Source organism: Falco rusticolus, chromosome 13, assembly GCF_015220075.1.
Source record: "Falco rusticolus isolate bFalRus1 chromosome 13, bFalRus1.pri, whole genome shotgun sequence".
NCBI lineage: Eukaryota > Metazoa > Chordata > Aves > Falconiformes > Falconidae > Falco > Falco rusticolus.
In genome coordinates, this window is record NC_051199.1 from 16,418,166 (window position 1) to 16,440,850 (window position 22,685).

General features: G+C 45.4%; 1 protein-coding gene across 3 annotated transcripts in view; it reads left to right on the plus strand.

The window, feature by feature from the left end:
* Positions 1-22,685, plus strand: part of ATP13A5 (ATPase 13A5) — a 35,654-nt gene that overhangs the window by 3,455 nt on the left and 9,514 nt on the right. The window contains exons 2-21 of one of the 3 annotated variants that reach the window (XM_037406900.1): positions 2,102-2,275; positions 3,380-3,526; positions 3,750-3,820; positions 3,897-3,977; positions 4,460-4,529; positions 6,715-6,849; positions 9,150-9,222; positions 10,028-10,159; positions 10,764-10,934; positions 11,169-11,326; positions 11,625-11,813; positions 12,015-12,076; positions 14,971-15,121; positions 16,406-16,483; positions 17,552-17,708; positions 19,117-19,234; positions 19,823-19,947; positions 20,110-20,273; positions 20,820-20,942; positions 21,750-21,829. In XM_037406900.1, coding sequence (XP_037262797.1) covers positions 2,102-2,275; positions 3,380-3,526; positions 3,750-3,820; positions 3,897-3,977; positions 4,460-4,529; positions 6,715-6,849; positions 9,150-9,222; positions 10,028-10,159; positions 10,764-10,934; positions 11,169-11,326; positions 11,625-11,813; positions 12,015-12,076; positions 14,971-15,121; positions 16,406-16,483; positions 17,552-17,708; positions 19,117-19,234; positions 19,823-19,947; positions 20,110-20,273; positions 20,820-20,942; positions 21,750-21,829 — 2,459 coding nt within the window. The remainder of the gene's footprint in view (positions 1-2,101; positions 2,276-3,379; positions 3,527-3,749; positions 3,821-3,896; positions 3,978-4,459; positions 4,530-6,714; positions 6,850-9,149; positions 9,223-10,027; positions 10,160-10,763; positions 10,935-11,168; positions 11,327-11,624; positions 11,814-12,014; positions 12,077-14,970; positions 15,122-16,405; positions 16,484-17,551; positions 17,709-19,116; positions 19,235-19,822; positions 19,948-20,109; positions 20,274-20,819; positions 20,943-21,749; positions 21,830-22,685) is intronic. The other 2 variants (XM_037406902.1, XM_037406901.1) reach the window with 2 other exon arrangements.

The window sequence follows — 22,685 nt, forward strand, 5'->3', positions numbered from 1 at the left end:
ATTGGCAGCTGTAGATGTAAACTTCTGTAGCCCCTGAAGAAATGATATTTTGTATACAGCAGGGCTGCCCATCTAAAAGCTATAGAGCTGTTCTGAAATTGATTTCACAAACCTGGTTTAAGGACTGCGTGATTATCTTTATTTCAGTTGAGCTGCATTGATTTCAGCTTAGTTTGTTGATTATGATCAGGGTTCAGATAAATGTAGTTAATTGTTCTCTTAAACCTCAGTAGGTGCTTACTCTGCTGCCTTTATATCACTTGAAAACAGTATTTGAAGTTGAACCAGTACAATTGTTTGTACAAGCCCCCTGCAAAGCTTCTGCTTTGTTGCAAATGGATTCCTGTAAAGCAGCGGTCATCCTTCTGCCATTTCTCATGCATATTTCAGATGTGGGACTTCCTCATTTTTATAATTTAAAATGCCATTTCCTCCTCCTCCTCTCAGCTACATAACCCATGTCAATAGGTTACACTATCCCACCATATTGTGTGCTTTAGTTGGCAAGCTACTGTGGAAAAATAGCTTGGTGGAAAAGGCCCTGGGGGTGGTGGCTGACAGCCAGCTGGACGTGGGCCAGCAGCGTGCCCAGGTTGCCCAGGGCATGGGCCAGGCACAGGCAGGGCAGCACCACAGTTGCTCCTTTGCAATGCTGCTGCTTCCTCTGACTGCTCCCGAGCACGGGTACTTTCCTGCCCTCATCACCAGTCCTAGGGTGAAGTCACAGGGATTGTCTGGAGCTGGGCTTTGTGGAGTGGGGGAGAAAGCCAAGAGGTGGCTGGGAAGTGCCCTCCCTGTACAGGGAAACAAATGGATCACTGCAGCAGGAATGAAGACACCTGGTGGAAAGCAATTATTTGCTTTTTTGTTGGTTTTGTGGTTTTGGTTTGTTTTTTTTTTTTTTTTTTTCTCAGCAGTGGATGCAACAACAACAAAAAATTAATTTTTTTCCCTAATTTTTCATTTCAGCCTTAAACCAAAATTCTTTTCCCAGAGAAACCTGCCATAGCATGGGTGGCACAAAGAGAGCCCCTTGGTGGGGTTTGCCAAGTTCCCACTTGGTGCCTGTGGGGAAGCAAAGGGACAATCAATGGCTGGTGATGGGAGGTGCGTCACTGCAGGGCCAGGCTGTTGTCCTGTCCATCCATGGCTGCTGTCTCAGTGCTGTGGGAGCTGTGGCCGTGCTGGATGTGGATGACATGTCCAAAGGGATGTTGGCATCCCTGGGTGCTGTGAGTCAACAGCTGTGAGTCACATGCCCTGCAGGGTGCTGAGAGGGCTGGGAAAGCCCCCACGGTGTAAAAGGAAGGATCTAGTTACACTGCAGGCATTAAATTTATTGTTAGCCCTGTGGGCAGGTTTGGAGAAAACCAAAGGGTACAAAAATCTAAAATTATTCTCAAGAAAAAAACCCTAAAGCTGTGGACCAAACAATCTCCTTCACATACAGTGGAGCATAACTGAACAGATGGGTTATCAAAACGAAAGGGCAAGAAAGGAAGATGACAGATGATCTGGGGAATAAGTTGGAGGAAGAGAGTGTACAGAGCAAAAAGAGCCCTTCCATATTTGCTTTCAAGATAAGATGTACGTGGTGGAAGCCAACACACCAGTAGGTATGGTAGCTGGTACCTGGGAGGAGCTGCCTGGGGCTTCACAGTTTTCTTTCCCTGAGGCACATTCTGGGTCTCTGCTGCAAGGTAGGTCGCAGCAGTCAGCACTAAGGTCACATGGAGATGCCCACCTGGGTGGCAGGCAGGGCGGTATGGTGCTGGCACTGCAGGCAGGCTGGTACCATAAGGGGCAGCTACAGTCTTGGTGGCAAAACCTCCACGCTGGAGTTAATTCTTTGTTAATCCTGGGAGAGCTGATAGGAGAACAGTCTTCTGCTGGCAGTAGCCCAGCATCCTCCTCCTTTCAGCAGCTCTGCTGTATTCTTAACTACGTCATATGAACCAGAAAACTCTCATTTCCAAAAATGATTTTTAGCAGTCATAGTGGCTTCAGTCACCACCCTTCCTTTTCAGTAAGCTTGGGCTTCCAGATAAACAATCTCCAAAGTCAAACTTGTTAACAAAGAACGCTTTCTCTTGCTGTACAGGAGATATTTGGTTACAAAACTCAAAGCTGCCGAAAAGCCTTGTGCATTGCTGGATACATCTTCTCCTGTGGGGCACTGCTGCTGCTGTTTTACTGGAAGCCAGAGTGGGATGTGTGGGCAAACTGCATCCGCTGCAGCCTGGAAGAAGCAGACGTGGTTCTGCTCAGGACAACAGTAGGTGAACCCTCCTAGCCCTGTGTCTGCAGGGTGTAGCAGGTTAATAATACTTTCCACTTTTGTAAGTGGAGCAGGAGGGATGAGCTAAGCTTCAGAAGACCAATCGTTTTTATTTTCACGGAGTCTGAAATACTGCGTAAAACAGCACGTTTACACTAACAAGAGCGCGGCTGCTCTGCCTGGAGGCTGGGCACCTAGCAGGCTTCAGGCATCGCTGCTGCCCGCCCATGGGCTCCGGCAGCTGCCCTCTGCCAGCAGCATGTTCCGTAAAAGAGCTCTGCCTCTTCCCTTCCTTTTTGTGCACGGGGTGCAGCCAACTGGCTTCAGTGGAGGGATCATCTTCAGGAGCTGTAGCTGTTCGTAGCCTTTCTGTTTTAAAGTTATTGGAGAATGCTGCGGAGATGGACTGGAGAGAGCTAGATTTCAGGCATTGGTTATATTCTAAGACTCAATAAATGTAAATTAAAACCCAACCCAATTCTAGCAGAGCAAATGCTTAAGGCACTTAATGCTCAACGTTGCAATGATATTCCTAAAATAAATGCACTCAAACCACTAAATGAGTAATCTATTGCTCATTGTAACTAGTTACATTAGACTAAACTGATTAAAGGACAATTCAGTCTGAGTGCACTTGTAGCAGTACAGCTGAGCTGCTTTTGGCTATGGATGTATGACAAGTAACACAGCATTATAGGAGTTTTGTAGAGCAAAGCACCTAGTGCTGAGGACTCAATGTCCACACCAGAGGTATTTCAGAAGGCTTTTACTTCCAAGTAGCTCTAGTCTGATTGCATAGGCTAAATATGCATCTGGTAGAAACATACCTTGTGGTTTAGTTTCATCTTCACAGATACTGCTCTGCAGCATGAATCAAAGCTAATGGAGATAATTGTGAGAGAATGCCTTCAAAGTGCTGTACTGATTAGTACTAAAACACTGATACCAGCATCCCTGTTACTGCAGACTTACATTTGCTATGATTGAAAAGATGCTACAGTACCGTAGTTCTCTGGGAATCTCATATGTACTTCCCAGAATCGGGAAACTATCACAGGCAACATTTTCGATTTGTTACTGAACTGTGCTCTATTTCTCTAGGATGAGTTTCAGAGATACACCTGGAAGAAAGTGACCTGGATTGATTTGTCCACATTGGTACTACCTGTTGGTAGTAATTCAGGTGGTCCTTTTGTAGCTGATAAAGATTCGGTCTTAAACAGAGCTGTAATGAAGCCACAGTTAAAGGTAAGTCATCTATAAAATGGAGAAGAAAGATGGCTGGGACATGGTGGATGAAAATATGAGTCAAGGCACCTGGAGGCTCCCAAGGGTGCTCTGTCAGCATCTTCCTGCAAAACCTGTTTACATGAGCTCAAGCTTTCCCCTAAAACATAGGGAAGCATTTCTCTGGCAGTGAGGTGGTTTTCCCTTGAATGTCAAAAGCCATTTTTGCTATTTGGTCTTGCAGATGAGGTGTATCCAGGTGCAGAAAATCCGTTATATTTGGGACTTTTCTGTAAAAGAGTTCAAGAAAGTTGGGTGAGTGCCAGCAGCCTGTTATAAACCCCTTTGCAGTAGAGGACTCCCTTGCCTGAACTTTTTCCTCTCATTCTAGATCATTAGAAGACAGCAACACGTGTCACAGCATACACCACAAGTTTGGTGCTGGCCTGACAAGGGAAGAACAGGCGATCAGGTACGGTCTGCATAGGAGTAGACATGAGTTAATTATGACAGTGTGACCTATTTAATCTCACTTTCAAATTCATGTGAGCTTCTTGCTAGTCATCTCGGTAGTAAGTCAGTGCAGACTGCACGGGTGACATTGGGAAAGGTGCAGAATGGTTATCCCTCACACTTTGTAGAGCTTTCTCTGTTCTGAGTGGTGCCAGGGCGAGTGTGGGGAAAACAGCACCAGTTCCATTAAGGGCACAGCAAGGCATAACAGGCTTCCTTTGCCATCTCCTTAAAAGCAAACACTAAAATTCTGCTTCTGTGTAAAGTCCTCTCAGGTCCAATAGCTTCCTGACAGATTTATTTGTTCTGCTCAGCCATATGGTGCCTCAGGACTTAAACGTTTAGACAAGTGTTAATTTTTTGGGGTACGGTTTTCCACATGAAGCTTTACCCTACATGACTAAGCTATAACATGGGGAACTCTTCTCTACCTTCCTACAGGCGGCTGGTGTGTGGACCTAATGCCATCAAAGTTGAAATTCGTCCTATTTGGAAGTTACTTTTTAAAGAGGTCAGTAAGTCAGACTTGCACTCGGTGGGATGGGTGTGGAGTTTTTTGAAGGCTTCATCTGGACACTCTGGGATCGGGCAATTGATGCTTCATAGGCATAAGCCATGGAGGAAAGTTAGCGAACCTCCTATTTGGCTATTAGAAGGTTGCAGAGAAAAATAGGAAGCTAAGAGGTTGCTTGGTGCTACGTACTTATAACAGCTAAATGTTACCCTTGTGATAACTGTGTCCCTTCTTGGACTGGAGAGCAGTGGCATGGCAGACTGATGTCCTCTGTCTCTGCTGTAGGCCCATACTCCTGACTGAACATCTCCCGTGAGCTGGCACATCTTGCCTCGTGACTGGGCAGTGACATGCTTTCCCCAGCTGCTAGGACTGACCACAGCCACATCAGCAGCTATGGCCTTTCATGTGGGCTCTTGATAATGATCCTCAGTGAAATTTTATTGGTATGAGTAAGGCACAATTATTCCTCTTTAACAGCCTTGGTTTAGTAGTCCAAAGGTAGTAAAAAGCATTAGAGAAATGCTGCTGCTGGGCTTGCTTGTGGCCTCAACAGCAGTGTAAATTGCAAGTGTGCTTTAGAATGGAGGAAAATGTTTGCAGAATTCCTATTTTTTAATTGCTTTATTTGCCCAGTAACTTCCTTTTCTCCTATGACATAAACACAAGACAGGTTTCTTTCCTGCTTGAATAAGGGCACACTGCAAGACTGTTCTTCCTCTATACGGGACAAAACCAACACATTTTGTGGATAACAGACATGTTTATGGGTGGTTACTTGCTGGGTTTGCATATAGAAATGCTGGACATGTATTTTTGCCAACCTGTAAGCAGAGACTTTGCATACAGGATCCTGTCATGTCATCTGTGTTCACTTTAGTGGACTACGGATGCTACATGAATGTCCTTAAAATGGAAAACAGCTATGAATGCTGGGACTCCAAGCTAGTATGTGTCTGAACTTTAAGTGGAGTTTGTCTGAAACCCTGCAAAGTACATGAAAAGCTCCAGGGCACCTGAAATTGGTTGGATTTGATGTTACCAACCTTGCAGTGCCCTCTGGAGATGGTTTTGAAGAGAACTCCAGTGTAGCACTGTAGAAGTTTATTTAATTTGAACTTTGCACTTCCATCCAAGGCTGAAGCTTCATGTTTGAAATATTAATGGTGGTGCCTGGAGGCAGACTGGTCCTCATAAGCTTGTGATATTTTGGTCCAGATACAGCTTCTGTGTCCGAAGGCTAGCACCCTGATTTAGTGTCTGTCTCTTTGTCCTAGTGAATGTCAAATAAAGTATTAAATTTTCATTGAGGGACCAAATTTGTCAGATGAATAATTCATTTCAGTTCCAATCTTTATGCAGAGAGCTTTTTTGGTGGCTATTTTAGTTATACTACTTCTACAGAAAAGTCTGTCGCCCCTTCAGACAAGCCAAGTGATGGGCAAGTCTCTGAAAACCTTCATCTAATTGTTTTGTTCTTAGATAGACAGTACCCAAAATTACATTCTCAGACTTCAGTGGGGCTGTTGGCCTGTTTTAGCATAATGCATTAGGGTGAGTGATGACTGGCGTTGTATGGCTGATGCAAGGTAGAGTAGCTAGAAGTATGAAAGTACGAGGAAATCAAGCCTTCATTCTAGCTGTAATTTAAGACTGTTTACTGATGGACCCACAGACCATTAGTTGTTCTTTACCATTTTTCTTCTTCCAAATAAATATCAGATTCACAGTGACTTTCTTGAATCACAAAGTATTAAAGACTTTTTCAGTAATTCAGTCTTTCCACCCCACACACATTTTGTGTTTCCTGTGTAGCAATGACTTGGAATCAGAAATGTTAAGGTCACCTTTGTTATATGGCTACTGTGGGAAACCAACCAACTTAAAGTCCCTTAAGTCTGACTTTAAGTTGCCTGCGTAGCTGCTGCTGCATAGTAACTGGTTAGCAACAGCTTTTAATTACAAACCCCACTATGTGTAAGCTGGTAAGTTCAGAGCTGGAGTAGACTAATTCTCTAAAATAACCGTGAAAGAATGTTGTCTTGGGATGCCAAATCAACCCTTTAAATTGGTGTTTAAGAGTCCTGGGCACTGTAATGAAATGTTCTCACCTTTTCCCACACTCAGTCTCTCCTGACGTGTTACGTCCATCCCCTGACATGCATTACATTTGCATTTGCAGATTTTAAACCCCTTCTACGTGTTCCAAGCCTTCACCCTTACGCTGTGGCTGAGCCAAGGCTACATTGAATATTCAGTGGCCATCATAATCCTGTCGATCATTTCTGTTGGCTTAACTGTGTACAACCTCACGCAGGTGAGTCTGCAGCACAGCCTGCCTGCTCCCCATCCTGCGCTCTGCTAGCAATTTTATTTATCACAGACACAAGTAGCTATTTATATGCTCTTTCTGGATATTTTTACTGCTATGTATTCTGCTGTATTACTACATATTTATTGCTATAGAAGAGTTAGAAGGGTCATACCTGAGGGTATTGAACTTCCCAAGAATTAAAGAAGATTGAAGTCTGACACCGGGGGTTTGTAAGACTTTATGAAGATGGCCTTTGTCTGCGAGTCCGGCTCCTACTGAAATTTCAGGAGGACTCACTCCTCTTAAGGTTTGCTAAGTAACAGATCTTAAGAGCAAAAAGAAACACAACTTTTTATTTCTCAAATCTGATCAACACTTCTGTCATGGATACAGCTGCTTGGAAGAAGTTTCTAATAGTCTCAGCTCATTCACTTTTTGACCTGAAGCACTCACCTGTGATAAACCTGAAACCATTAGTCTCTACTGCAGAGGCAAATAGATTGAGCTGAGCCTTGCACACAACAGTTGCCTGCCATTGGGTATCCTCATGCAGCCAGGTGAGGTTCCTGGTGCTTCCTTCTGGAATTGCAGAACACCTTTCCTGGGAATCTGGAAAACATTTTCTTGATTTCTGAACCCACTTTAAATACACAGGGAAGGCAAAAATCATATGGAGAAAGAATATCATAGGGAAAAAGGAGAAACTGTGTGAGTGAATGAAAGTATAGATGTGGAAAAGCAACGGGAACAGGAGGCTGGCGGGCAACGTTTTAGTCTCTTGGGTCTGGATATTGGGTATCACGTTCCTCTGTATTGTTAAGATTCAAAAGCAAAAATTAATTGGGGATTCCTGAGCCCTGGTAAACGTTTTGTTAATCTTCAGGAAAAGTGTAAAAGTTAGAGGACAGCACTGAGAATTACGGTTCCTGCAGACAGTGTGACGTAATTAGAGGTAGTTGCAGGGGTGAAGGGATGGCAGCTCCGGGTCCTTCATGCTCATGTGTTGCTTCAGAGCCAGGCACAGCTCACATTGCCTCAAAATTCACTGCTAAAGTCATTGTTCCAGCACTGAATTTTGAGGAAGGAAGGAAGATTCAGCCCTTTGAAAAGTTCGTTGAGAAGGTGGCATAGCAAACTTCTCTGTGAAGTGCTGCCCAGGAGGAGGCAATACTTTGCCCTTCCAGGAGCTGGCTTTTACTTGAATCGGCTCTGCTTTTCCCTAGGCTGGTGGAGGCGCACAGCATGTTCCCTGCGTAGGTCCAAGGCCTTTGGACTCGTGGGACTTTGGGCAGTATGTGCGCATTGGTGAGCTGTGCTGATGAGGCGCACCCGCTGCCCTGCCAAGGGCATGCTTTTATCAGTCTCGCAGTGTTCCCAGCGAGGGCTTTGTGAATAGCTGAGGCTTTTGCCAGCACAGGTGTGTTGGCTGCGCATCGCATTTTTGTATCTCTGAGTAATATCTGTAGGATGAGTAGTGCTCCCATGTTGAACAAGCACTCGCATCTCTTTGAGCACACCTTTGTGCTTGAAGTGTTGGTGTCCAGCGTGGTATTGCAGAGCATGAAGAAGAGAGATGGTCCATTCAGCTTTCTTTGGCAAGGCTGGTTTTATTGTGTGGCTGACAATTTTGGCAGGACGAATTACAATGCTTGGGGCTTCTGGATATTCTTCAAACCATCCTGACATCTTCACATGAACAATGATAATGAAGAAATTGGTGTTTGGGGATTTGCAATTGCAACTTCTAAATCAAGATAAGGCATTCTCTCTAATGGCCTTGCAATGACAGTTGACTTCATCGTTATCTCAGGATATGTAATTGTCTGAGTTAGGTTGCAAAAACTGGCAAAGTGCAGACACCCAACTAAATCAGAATTCCTGTTTTTCTTCTTGCAATGGCAGTTTTGCAATGACAGCCTTTACAGCTTGGTTGCCCTGTTGATAACCTCCCAAGGATAAAACTGTTGAGTACAAAGAAACCCTCTGCTAAGGGACTGCAGATAGCAGTGCTGCAGCTAAGACTGCTCTCTCCGACATGAAGCAGGAATAGCCTCTTGAAGGTTGAGGGAGATAAGCAGCATGAATAAGAAGCAAAATAAAAATTAGGTCCATGTTCCCATGGCAGCTTGTTCTAGGTTAACTCAATGATCTCACATCCTGACTTCTAACAAGAAATGCGAAACCTCCCCTGCATAACTCAGCAGAGTTCAGTTTCTGTGATCTTAGCATGATCACTGAATAGTAACCTACTGCTTCACTTGAGTATTGGTGTTTCAACATCGCAATTACTTTCCCACCAACAGCAGTCTACCAAGCTGCATGAGCTCGTTGAGGAGCATAACAAAGTCCAGGTTACAGTCTGCACCAACAGCGAAGGTGAGTCATCTGCGTCTCATTCTCTTCACCAGCCTGTATAATTAACTAACATGTTGAAATGTATCTGGAGTTGCACAGCTCCTGTTGGTTTCTACTGCTGAAATGTGAAAGGCAAGCTGCAGGGAGAATGGGGCAGAGGGAGGTGAGGCAGGCAGGGCAGTGAGAAGTATGGGTACAGCCTATGTGATGAGGTAATGATGCATCTGTAAAGTTATCATCTGTATCTGCAGCATCTGTAATGATACAGGTGAACCTAGTAATTTGTGTTAAGAGTTGAGAACAGCTCGGAAAATTTAATTTCACAAACAAGCTACTAGATAACAACTCTGGCCTTCTGAGACCTGCTTCCCTGCTCTGCAATAGGCTACTTTCACAATCTTGTCAAGTACCTTGTGAGTGATTTTCAAGGAGTCTAGATATATGGCTCCCCCTGAGGTATGTGCTTTCTTTCCTGAGTCTCAATTCCTTACCCATAAAATAGGGGTTGTAGCTATTTTTGCCTCCCAAAGTTGTTGAGATGGACAATTGCTAGGGTGGTGGGGGATGTAAAGGCCTTGGTTAGGTTTTCTTGGTCAGGGTGTTTTAGGGACACTAAGTAAATGAAACTGAAGACACACACTTGGAGAGAGACGTTTAGACAAGGGCTGACCTTTGCATTGTTGCTTTTCAGCCAGTATTAACTTCTAAGAAGCACTGCCCTTAAATCATGCAGTGTAGTTTAGTGACATTGTGTGTACCTTGAGATTTTTTTTTCATTGCCCAGAACTTGTGCACAAGTAAAGTTTGGTTTTGTATTGTTCTACAGGTTGGAAAGAGCTGGAATCTTGTTGCTTAGTCCCTGGAGACATGTTTCTTTTAGATGGAAAAAAGCTTGCTCTCCCATGTGATGCGGTCCTGATTGATGGAAGCTGCATTGTGAATGAAGGGATGCTCACAGGTGTAGCACTGGAGTTTAAAATGCTAAAGCCCTGTGCAGGTTCTCTGTCAGGGGGATGTCTCTGTTCTGACAGCCAATTTTTTACTATTACAATAGTTTGCAGCAAGAGGTGGAAAAACTGTGGCTTGAATAATTCACAGTTGTCTTGGGGTTTTGAACACTGCCATTGTGTAATATGCATTTCTTACCCACATTAAAACCCAGTAGGATTAATATACTGTCAGGAGTAGGAGGTGAAAACACTCAAATACACTGCATATATATTTTCTGAGTTTTTGGATTCTGACTTTGCAGCAGTTCTGTTCAAGTAGGCAATGTATGAGCACAGGGGTCAGTGTTATACCTAAACATCGAGGCATGAACTCAGCTCAGGGTCAAAATTTGATGCAAGCTTCTTGATACAAGGTGCTCAGAGAAACCACTTGATGTACTCTGAAACTAAAAATATAATGACTGTCACCATAAATCCATGTGTGTAAGTATATCAGCAAACTAATTACTCAGGCAAGCTTGAGCACCTACAGGGTGCTGCCACTTTCTAGTATGCAGAATCTGATTGACTTTTAAATCCCCTTAAAGTGAAGCTGCACACTGTTGTTCGTAGGTGAAAGCATTCCAGTTACTAAAACCGCTTTGCCCTTCACGGAGAGTCCAATGCCCTGGAAAACCCACAGCATGGAAGACTATCGGAGACACATCCTCTTCTGCGGGACAGAAGTGATACAGACGAAGCCGACGGGCGGAGGACCAGTGAGAGCCGTTGTGCTGCAGACTGGTATTTCTCTTGCTGTTCACTAACCAGTGGAGGGACAGTGGCAGCCCCAGAGGCTGGTACCAGAGCTGGTTTCTCTTGGTGGTTCAAGTCCAGGGCAGGTCTGCTGTCCCTGCGCAGTGCTTGTTGCCAACTGATGGCCAAGGCGTGTGCGATGCTGCCTGTTCCCAAGCAGCACTGACGCAGTACGCCGCTGCAATGCCATACAGGCAACGTATGGTGCGTGTCTTTGCACAGGGTTCAACACAGCTAAAGGTGAGCTGGTGAGATCCATCCTCTACCCCAAGCCAGTAAACTTCAGACTCTACAGAGATGCCTTCAAGTTCATCATAGGCCTCTCTGTCATTGGCATGTTTGGATTCATCTACACCGTGTGTGTGTTCGTGTCCCACAACGTGAGTACAAAGGCTGCCCGCCACGCTGCAGGTGCCAGCTCTGAGCCTTGGTCACGTGAGATGCTTGGAATATTGTTCACTTCTGTATTTCAGTTTTCAGGTGCCCAGAAATTGGTAGGGGTGTGTGTGGGGTGGGGAAGAGATGGAGAGAAGCAAGCAGAATCAATCTGCCATCCCCATGGGCAGAGCTTGGGGTGCATTGCTCCTGGGCAGGAGGGTCCAACCCCCCAGGAGCGGTGGTAGTGGGGCAGGAAAGCTTTTCCCACCTCATCGCTCCTGTTGCTCTTTCTGTTTGCAGAAGCCAGTGGCAGAGGTGGTGGCTATGGCCCTCCTCCTCCTTACTGTGGCTGTGCCTCCCGCCATCCCTGCTGCCTTGACAGCAGGCACTGTTTATGCCCAAAGGAGGCTGAAGAAAAAGAAGATTTTCTGCATCAGCCCACAGAGGATTAATATCTGCGGGCAGATCAATCTTGTTTGCTTTGACAAAGTAAGGCGCTTCCTGGGCCACTGGAAGATGCTGAGGGCTGCTAGGAACATGGGATATATATGGTTTTTTTTCTTCATCCCACCTACCCTGATCTAAGCCCAGGGAAAAAATCCTCTGTGGGAGCCGAGGAAGGACCTCTGGGGATGCGCGGGAAGAAGGGGTGGGCAACAGCAGGGTAACTAGATATTTATTTAAATTTAGACAGGCACGCTGACAGAAGATGGACTGGACCTGTGGGGCATCATCCCTGCCGAGGGGAGCCGGTAAGGAGGGATTTCATTCAGCAAGATCCTCCCATGTGGATGTACTGCCCAAAGGTCTAGTCAGGAGGGAGGCAGTGGCATGGGATAAGGAGCGGCAGCAAACAGCATGCAGCAAGAGATGTCGGGTGGGTTTGGGGAGGCAGGATGTAATGGGTGTCCCTGCTGGGCTCCTTCCCTCCAAGGAGCGCATTTGGGCACTGCTGTGGCAAGCATAGCTGTAAAGGTTGCTGCTAATTAAAGGCAAAGAGAAGTCAGCAACAGCATGAGTGCTTTTAATTACCCTGAGGGGATTTAGAGAATATGCACAGAGCTTTTCAATTATGTCATTCTCAGCACAGTTCAATAAATATTCTTAATCTAGTCAATAAACCTTTCATCATTTAAATGTTAGGGTAATGCTGCTTCTGTTGAAATTAAGTGTTGCTGACTTTAGTGCCTGTCAAATCTCACCTACCTTCTGTAAATGATGTGAAAGAAATCTGTGAGACCACAGATCAGACGTGTAAAGCTCAGGTGTCCTTAGGGACTCCCTCAAACCCATGGCAGCCTCCACCTCAATTCCTAGCCAAAACCCATTGAAATCCTCAAGAAATAACCACTACATAAACATTAAACTTGACCTTATACTATTTAATTCTTATTACTGTAATACAGTAACAGACTTCAGCTCTGCAGTGTGCTTATGCCAAACTCAAAATACTAATCTTTTGCAGTGGCCAGGACAAATCACACACACCATATCAACTCTCGGGTTTCATTAGTAGTTGTTAATATATCAGATACTTCAACACCACAGAGATAATCGTGCCATAATGAATGAAAGGATGAATTCATTGCGAGAGGAGAAAAATCACATTCCCAATACTTTCTCAAAGGACAAAGAGAAAATTACTATCTGATGCAAATTAATGAGAAGAAATTAATAAGTGTCAACCAATAAAATACCCTTCCAGTGGGACCAAACCACAGGCACACAGTACAATCTTTCCTTGGCCCTTCTCCGGTGCATCAGGGAGGCCACACCGAGTAGGTGCATGTTGGACAGGCTTGGAGCCCACCAGCAGGCAGACTGTTGTGGCAGTGCCAGAGTGGTTTACACCAAGGTAGCTTTTCAGGTAGTGTCTGCTCACATAAGCAGCAGAAAAAAGCTGGATCCATATATGAGAATAAATTCATGTAATAAAAAAAAAGTAAATCCTCTGTAAGGTATCAAAACGTAAAGCTCTCTTTGCAGGCACAGCCAGCCTGCACCCAGCTGGGAACCAGTGCTGGTGGCTTGCCAAAACACAAGGAGGAGCTCTTGCTGTCTGCATTGATCTCATTAGCCTATTTGCATAATTACTTTCTTAAATGTTCACGTTTTAAAACATATTATAAGACTAGCTGTCAGCTAAGCTGAATACTGCCAGGCAATGACAGTAAGGGAATTTCACTGAACTTAACAAAATATCCTATTGTAAGTTTAACAAGATAAAAATGTTTGTTGGTTTTATGTGATGTTTAGCAGTTTCACAGTGTCTCTCAAGTATTAATTAATAAGCCAATTATGACCAGGCTGAGAAGAAGGTATAATGTGCTGGAAAGAGAACAGTTTTGGATGGCCCAGAGGGACAATAGGTCCCGGATTCATTGTTCTGTTTAATAGAGCTGGGAGCTGTCACACTGCTCTCTTCCAGATTCATTTCACTGTGCCTTTGCTAGTAACAGGGGATGCTGGTGGTGATCAAAGGTAAATAAAATCTATTTAAATTTCTCCTTAACATGCCAGCCCAAATGGTAACAGGCAGTGTTGTGGCTTGTCAGCCAGCCAGTTTCTTTAGAGGGGAATGTGTGTGTGAGAAGAGAGGACTCTGAGAAATAACTTCCATGATGAAATTACAGAGCCTTTGGCCAGCCCAGACTTGTGCATTGAGTCTGTACTGCAGTGCCGAGGTGGGACTAAGCTTCAAGACTGCCTGCAGAAAAATTGGGGCATAAATCTTTGGCAGTGTGCCTTGGTGTAACTCAAGTCAACCAGCTTACCCATTTTTAAAACCAAAGTGTGAGGGACAAGTATCTGGTGTCTGTGGCTATGCAGATGTAAAATCTACAGCTGGAAGTGAAGGTCAGGCTCCTCGTGGCTCTCCTGCATTGCTCCCGCAGGTGCTGAGGGTGGGCTGACGGTGCTTGTCTACCCTGGCATGTGCACAGCACCAGCCCAAGCAGATGCACCCCCTTTCCATGCTGCAGCTTCACAAATCTTTTACAGCACGTTGCCAAACATCTTTGAGATCCCTGCTGCAAGTTTTCTCCTCTCCAATAGCATCTCCTCTGCTTTGCCTAGCACTGTAGAGGAATGAGGCTGGGTTAATTAATATTGATAACACACAGCTGTGGGTTGGCTGATGTAGATAAGGTGCAGCTGTGGCTGTTCTGTTAAGTGGTTGGGCAGCCAATAAAGAGAGAGCAGCCGAGGAAGAAGCAAAGAGAAGAGAGAACATATGCCCTGGATGAGGTGAGAGGAGGAGAAGGCTGAGGAGGGGCTGGCATGAAGAGTACGCTGGTATGAGACAGTAAAAGACCTTGTTGCAGCTTGATAGTTTGGGGAGTGCTGTGACATAACTCCAAACAGCAAAAGCCAAGCAGGACTCCTGTGCCAGCCCCTCTGGGTGTTTTACCATTTCAGTTACTTCATATCAAGCTGAACTCAGGCCAATTGATTAGCGGGTACTTTTTAGCCTTTTGAATGCATCTGACCTGTTAACCAGAAGGATGGGTAGGACAGTGTGTTGCTTGCAGGTGTTGGGCTCAGCTCTACTGGGTGCAGCAGAGCAGCACCTGCATGCACTAGCTGAGGACTTGTGCCTCTGCATCCCTCTCATAAGTGGTCCCACTAACCTTCTGCTTTTAATCAGGTTTCAGAAAATCCATAAGTTCCCATCCAACACTCCTCTGCCCTGGGGACCTGTGTGTGGAGCCATGGTGAGCTGTCATTCACTGGTTGTTTTGGATAAGAAGATTCAGGGAGATCCGCTGGACCTGAAAATGTTTGAGGGCACACACTGGGTAATGTGACTTGCATCCTCCACACACATCCAAAACCCCAATCTGACCCATGGGGGTTTACTCACAAGCCAAGCTCAAATACATGCCTGTAGGTGAAATTCTTTTCCAGTCTTGGGCATATCAGCTGGAATTTGCTGTTATTTCTACAAACCTCCTGACAGATTTGCAGCACTGTGGCTGCTTTTTGATAGCCCAGCAATCATTTTCCTTGGGGCTGCCTGCATTTGCTCTCTTAATTTGATTTGGAAACACTGGAGTGTAGGGAAGCAGAGGGGGAGCCTGGTTGCTGCTTGCTGGAAGCAAATGATCAAACCATGCTGTTGGCCACGTGGTGCAGAGACCACAAGTCAGCTGAGGAAATGTACAGGCAGGGTTTTATGCCCTGATGCTAAAGGTTCTTATCTCCGATTAGCAAAGGGATATCCCCATGGAGAAACCAAGGCTGGAGCCTCCAGCTGAGTGAACAGCAAGTCTCAGGGAGACCTGGGGAAGGGGTGAAAGATCGAGCCCTGCGGCTCAACCTCAGGGGTGGAGAGTTGCTTGGGTGAGAGGAGGCAGGAGAAGGAAAGGGGCTGCTCTTCTCCCTGCCACATCCTAGCCTGGAGGGGTTCTGGGTCTCCGCAGTTAACTGCCTTGTCATCTTTTCTCCTGCAACCTTTTGCTCAAGAGAGATTAATCAATAAATAAACCAGATGGCAGCTCTTACAGTAGCACTGTGGGAAGGCATCAGGCTGGTGCTCACGCCTGTGGAAGAGCAGGCAACAGCAGAGCCACATGGCAGCAGAAGGGGGACTATGAGGGTGAATGAGCCTTGGCAGCATGTAAAGTAACAGAGCTGGAGGGTTAAAAACATCTTACACTGAAAATTACCACCCTGTTTCTGCACCGAGTATCAGTAAGAATCTTTTCAAAGCAGAATACTAGAAGATAAAACCAGATAGATGAGGATAATTATTTCTCTTTCCTTTCATCATTGATATGACATTAAAATTTTGTAGAACTTGAGTTTAGAGAAATCACAAAATTTGACCCAGGTTTTTACTCTCATCAAGTCAAAAGATGCAGGGCCACGTAGGCTTCTGCTAAGGACAAGGCTGCAGGGAGGCTGTCACTGATGATGGATAGGAAGACCTATTATATCATAACAAAATATTTCTGCAACTGGATGTCAAAAGTAAGGGGGAAACGTGCTCCCATGTGCTGCTGCCCCTGCTTAAACATATAGGTGTGAAGCCAAAAAAAAAAAAAAAAAAAGTATCAGAAATAACACTTTTCCTTGTACAGGAGGTAGAAGACTCCAGCACAGCTCAGGATGGGGCTCTCGGCATCTGCATCGTTAAACCAGGGCCAAAGGCCAGCAGAGTAAGTCCGGTTCTTTCTGAGAATGAATATCATGTGTTTTCAACCTGCAGCCAGTGCAAACTCCTAGGACGCAGACACTAGTCATTTACCTGGGCTAGTGGCTTCAAAATGCCTTTCAACCACTCCTGGTATTGTGCTGCGTCTCCCCCCAAAACAGACCCCCTGGAAGTGTAGGACCAGAAAAGCAAATTCTGATTGGAGATGCTGCTCCTGAAGTGACATCTAAAGAACTTCACTGATCTAAAAGACTAATTTCCAACTCTGTTTGCACTAATAAAAAGTACAGAGTTCTGAGTCCTCACTCTGAAAAGCTGCTGGTACAATAAAACTGCACTATCAGTTTAAGTGCAAACTAAAGCAGAGAAACCATGTAAATGGGATAAACATCTGGAGCGTGAGTCCGCCTGCAGGAGGAAGCAATGTGAGTAAAGACAAGGCATTATACTGAGAAGAATGGATGTGGGTCCGTGAGTCCTGCTGGCAGCGGTTGTGCAACCCCAGTAGCAAGGTGTTTGCTTCACTTTTCCTCTTAAAAGGCCCCTTGGGAAGCACTGTGTTTTGACAGTTGAAAATGGTTATGTTTCCAGTCTAAATGTTGACCCAGCCAGCTTCTTCTCAGTGGAAGGAGTGTGATTTCTGCTAGCAATACCAGGAAGACAGTTCTGTGGCAACAAGGATATCAGTCTTGTTTCTAGGATTGCTCTGTTCCCATGGTAATGTCACTGTAACTCATGAAATTCCAGTTCCCAGGACTGTGAATCCAGGAATATTGCATTAGTATGTGGTTATTAAGAGAACAGCTGGGACAAAGCCCAGAAACAAGTTAAATATAAAGGAAACCACTGAGGTTCCTGGGAAGAATGCTAGGAAAACAACGGAGTTGCTGAGACCAAGGTTCATAAACTTGTAATCAGTGATCTGGTCCCATAGCCCTAAGGCAGTGAAAGAGTCTCCCAGTAATAATAAATCACCTTAGCAAGAAAGACTCAAATGAGCTAAAGTTCAGAATGGATTTGCTTTGTGTAATCAGTGACTCGGATAACATCTCACTTTCCCAACCTCTTCCAGGCTCCCGTGGAAGGAATAGCAATCCTACATCAATTCCCTTTTTCTTCTGGGCTGCAAAGGATGTCTGTTGTTTCACGGAAGATTGGAGAGGAACAGTATGACCTGTACATGAAAGGAGCACCAGAAACAGTGTCCAGCTTTTGCAGACAAGATACCGGTATAGAATGGGAAAGGGCAACTTTACAGTGTTTATTTGGAATTAAGGCAAACCAGAGCTTATGTTGGGGCTGAAATCCTAAAAAAGTTTCCCCTGGCCACACTGCAGCTGCATGTGTGACTCTTCCCACAAACAAGCCTTGGGCTTGCTAAATGTCATTAGTTAATATTACAAACAAGTTTTTATTGTTTGTAACTTAAAGATGCACACAGCCCAACAGCTAGTGAGATGCACAGCCTGAGGTTCACCTGCTATACATCCCTTAGCTGACTTGCATCAGCTGAAGATATAGTGCAGAAATAACATCGATACATCAAAATACCCAGAGCAGATGTAGGATCATGGTAATTGCATGTGTCACAGCAAGTGTGTTGTACTGTACAAGTTCTTAAATTTCCTCCTAATTTATTGCCCTGGTAAATTCAGCATGGAGTTACTGACCCAGCTTGCAAAGGCTTTAAATCTCAGCAATGGAAAACTTGCTGAGATTGGACATGCAGATTACTGTTATTAAGGATAATTGGTATTAACACTCAAGCCAAGACTTCTGTCCTCTCGCTGCAAGTAAACATAGGCTTTTCTTTTTTGTATGTTAGGTTTGTATTCAAATTTGTCTGCAAACTTGAAACTCAGGTCACATTCACTGACTACCTCATTTCAAAAGGATGCCAAGCCAACACAGTACCAGTGGTCTGTGGCTCTGTGGTTTGTTATTTCAGAGGGCACTGACCTGAAAACATGTGAAAACAGTTTTGAGGGAAAACGGAAATATTTAGTTTAGAACCACCTAAGATCTAATGACACAAACCTCCAAACAAGGCAACATCAACAAGAAAAATGTCTTCAAAATTATGTTGCACTTTCTCAGGTTTCTAAATAGCTCCTCTTATCCCATCTTGATTGTTTCTGTATTGATTACAGCTTAATGAATAATTAGGTGCTGCGCTGTAAAGTTGTGATTGCAGTACACAGTAAGTATGAAATACTGCAAAGTTAAAAGGAACTATTTGCTTTTAAAGTCATGGGAATGATGAGAGAATTGAAAATTTCAGATTTGGGAGAATTCTCACATTAAAGCATAAATATAAAAACAATTTCTGCAGTCACTCAGCATGTATGCAGTAAAGCTTAGGACAAAATTATGAAGTCAGTCATTTGTCCTGTGCCTAGTTATTAATCTTATCTACCTGCATCTTAACATGCATTTTGAAAGTATAAAACAGATGCATAGATAATTTATTGGAGCAGTCAGGTATGCAGCCTTGGTACATAACAGCTGAATTTTATGAGAGGCCATGGTACTGTAACTAAGACTGTAAGGTAGTTTAAAGGACAGGCATTTAACCCTAGAAAAGCAATCAGCAAGGATGGAGTATTCTAACCATAAAACTTTTTTTCCTGTAAACAGTCCCAGCTAATTTCTTAAAGGAGCTTAACACGTACACAAGCCAAGGCTTCAGAGTCATTGCCCTGGCCCATAAAGTGCTAAACCTGGGAAAGGATGCGGATGTGAGGAGCCTAGAGAGGTAGCGTGTGCTGATGAGTTGCTGGTATTGCTGTGGGGTTGCTTTCCTACCTGCCCCAAACCTTTCCCTCCCCTCCGGCCAAAGGAAGCCTGTTGGGAAGCTGGACCACATAACGCCTTCCTCTCAGCTGATGCTGGTTACGCTGTTACTTGCTTGCTTTACTACTGCTCTTGCAAGGCTCACTGAGCTGGGTTTTTGAATCTGCTCTCAAAGGGTAATGAAAGCTGGTTATTGTGCTTCTATATGGCAACAGGTTGGGACTGCAATAGAAATTCTATATGCTGTAATCTGTGGGTTTCAGCCAGCCAGTTCTTGCAAATCCCTGTCCCTCTCTGCACGTGCATCTCTGCTGTATTGCTCCTTCCTAGAGACAGTAACGCAGTGGGTCAGCAGCTTGGCTGAAGCTGAAGAAATGCTGATGCTTGTTGAGCGCTGTTTGCCTCGAACTTGTAGCAGTTGTGTTTCCCTGTGGAGCAAACGCGTTTCCCACTGAGCATGGCTTTCCTGCTGAACAAAAACTGCAGGGAGAGTCTCACTCTCTGTGCCATCCATGGGAAACAGCGTGTGTGTTTCTGTCCTTCCTCCAAGAGAGGAGGCAGAGTCTGGGCTGGTGTTCCTGGGCCTCCTGGTGATGGAGAACCGCCTGAAGCAGGAGACGAAGTCTGTGCTACAAGAGCTGGCTGCCGCCCACATCAGAAGCGTTATGGTCACAGGTAAATCCCCAGGTTCCTTCTGCAGCTGTGCTAGCTGCCACCAGGCACGCAGGAGAAAGATTTACTTCTCCAGCATCCTCCACTGCATGTCCATGGTCTCCACCTGGGTTTCCACTATGCTGTGGCAGATGTGAGGAGCCTGCCTCACTGCTATCCTTGCAGGGGACAACTTGCAGACAGCTGTCACGGTGGCCAGGAATGCGGGTATGGTTCACACGGGCAGCAAAGTAATCCTTGTGGAAGCGAACGAACCAGAGGGCTCTGCTCCAGCTTCAATTGCCTGGCGACTGGCAGAAGGGTGCAAAGCAAACACAGCAGCTCCCCATGTAAGCACAGCCAGGGGTGGTTGCTGTCGAGTGCCGGGGGAATTAACAAAACTTTTAATATCTAATAACTTGCTCCTTGCTGGGGATTTGGAAGCAGCTCTGAAGAACAGAGGAAAGCTGGGGGCTAGTGTGTATCTACCCCATAGTATATGGAGGTGTGGTGTGGGCCGTGCACGTGTTAGGGAGAAATAATTAATCCAGTGGTTCTTTGCTCAGAACAACATGAACGACTGGCAAAGCCTTGCAGATGTAGTGGCCACTTCAATCATGCTTGAAGCGTTCCAAATTAATGCAATTATACACACTTGCCTGTGTGACTATTTGCTGTGCCAGACTTCAGTGTCTAAACTAGCAGCCTGTGGCTAACAGGGATTAGTTACGTGTGGAAACACAGCTAGAAAATCAAGTACTGCCAGGTGTAAAGATTTACAAAGGGCTGCTGCAGAAGGCTGTGTCCCTGGCTGCTGGGTGTGGGAGGCTTATGAGGCAGAAGTGAGATGGCATGTTATGACCTCAGTCTGAGAATAAATGCTGTCTTTTTTCTAGAACATATGTGCTGATACAGAGGAAAGGATCACCTTGGAAGGAGAAACCTGCAACTACCATTTTGCAATGAATGGAAAGTCCTATCAGGTTATTACAAAGCACTTCTACAGCTTGCTGCCAAAAGTAAGTTCTGAGGAAACAAAGCTCTTACTTGCCCTCCCTGTTTTATTAAGTGGCAGTAGTGTTCCAGCTGGAGAAAGGTGTTTTTCTGTCGGTAGCAGTAACGTTGTCACTTCAGATTTTGACAACTCTGGGCACCCTCCCACTGTGCCTGAGGTTTAACCCAAACAGCTTGCTTTCAGCATCTTCTAAGGCCTCAAACGACAGGGGTGGCTGCAGCGCTGCGAGCAGCTGTGCAGTGGAGTTATTCCATGGTCACCTTCTCAATTTCAGTTTAATTAAAAACATCAACCCCATTCCCATGTGCCACTACTATAGCTAGCAATGGCTTGGCAGGAGCATCAGGAACGCAAAATACCCACATCTAGTAGCAGAAATCTTCAACTCCTGTCACCCAGTCCATAAATTAGCTGCTGCTGCGACAGATTTTCAGATTTTATACTCTCTGGCCAGATTTTCTGGAAGGAGAAACCTCGGGCTGAGCAGTGTTATTGCTGCTGTCATCAGCCATCTGTTCTGCACTTGGGAAACACAATGCCTGGCTGCTCCGAAGGGCACTGTGGAGTGCGTGGTGGTCGCTGGCTTCCCAGAACCTCCTACGGAACAGGGCAAGGCAGAAGACAGGGCAGATAAAACTGATGTTAGAGGAAACCCTAATCCTAAGGGTAGTAAAACCATGGTAGGGTTTGGGAGACAGGATTAGAGCATTTTACAAATGTCAGGCACCCATCAGGGAGACCTGATCCTACCTTGCTCGAGCAAGGGAGGCAAAAATGCCTGCCCAAGGCAGCCTGTTGCTCTTCCCTGCAGATATTGGTGAATGCGACTGTCTTTGCTAGGATGTCTCCTGGGCAGAAGTCCAGCCTCATTGAAGAGTTTCAGAAACTTGAGTAAGGTTCTTTTTTTTCCTTTTTGAACCAAACCAATAACATGTTTTCTTGAAGTGTGACTGTCCCAGGTAGTGCTGCCCCAGGCCCATTTTGCCAGACCTCCCTTCCTCCCCACACGACCCTTGCTTGCATCCTTTGTGGCCACCTTCTTCCCAGTTGCTCTATAGGGATCCCTGTGCATCAGGAGAGCCTGCACCCCTCGCTCAGACGTAGCCACTGCTTCTTTCCAGTGCAATGTAGAAGGCAGAAAGAAAGGAGGCTGAGAGAAAACTACAGAGGCAGAGCCCTGCGTATACAAATAACCCCCAACCCCAGCAACTCCTGCACAGCTGCTGGGGCTGTCCGGGCTGCAGCTTTAGCAAAGCTGAAAACAACCTGCCGTAGTGAGGAGTTTGACCCAAAGGATGCTCCTCCAGGTCCCATTAGGAAATATTTCCTTCCCCAAACAGGACTCATGCTAGCTATGGATATTACTTGCTGAGCATAAACAAGATGTGGCACCTTTCTGAAAAGGAAACAATTATTGGTGATGAGGTGCTTCCTCTGGGGATGAAGTTTCCTGCCCTCTCAGAGCGACCTCACATGCGGTGGCCTGGGAGCTGCTGCATTATTTCAGCAATTCCTGTGTCTTTGCATCTACAAAGACAGACGAGGAGAAAATGCCAGTAAAAGCCAAGCTGCAGCTGCGGGAGCTGCCGCAAACGTGCATGCCCTGCTCCCTTCCTGTGGCCCCGGGTGCCAAGGGGAAAATGCTGTCTGGAATCAAATGGCAGCTTTTCCTTTCCTTAATCCTAATTTTTCTCTGGGTACTCTGCCCCAGTCTCTCCCCATATGCAACTTGTCCTCTGGAAACAGA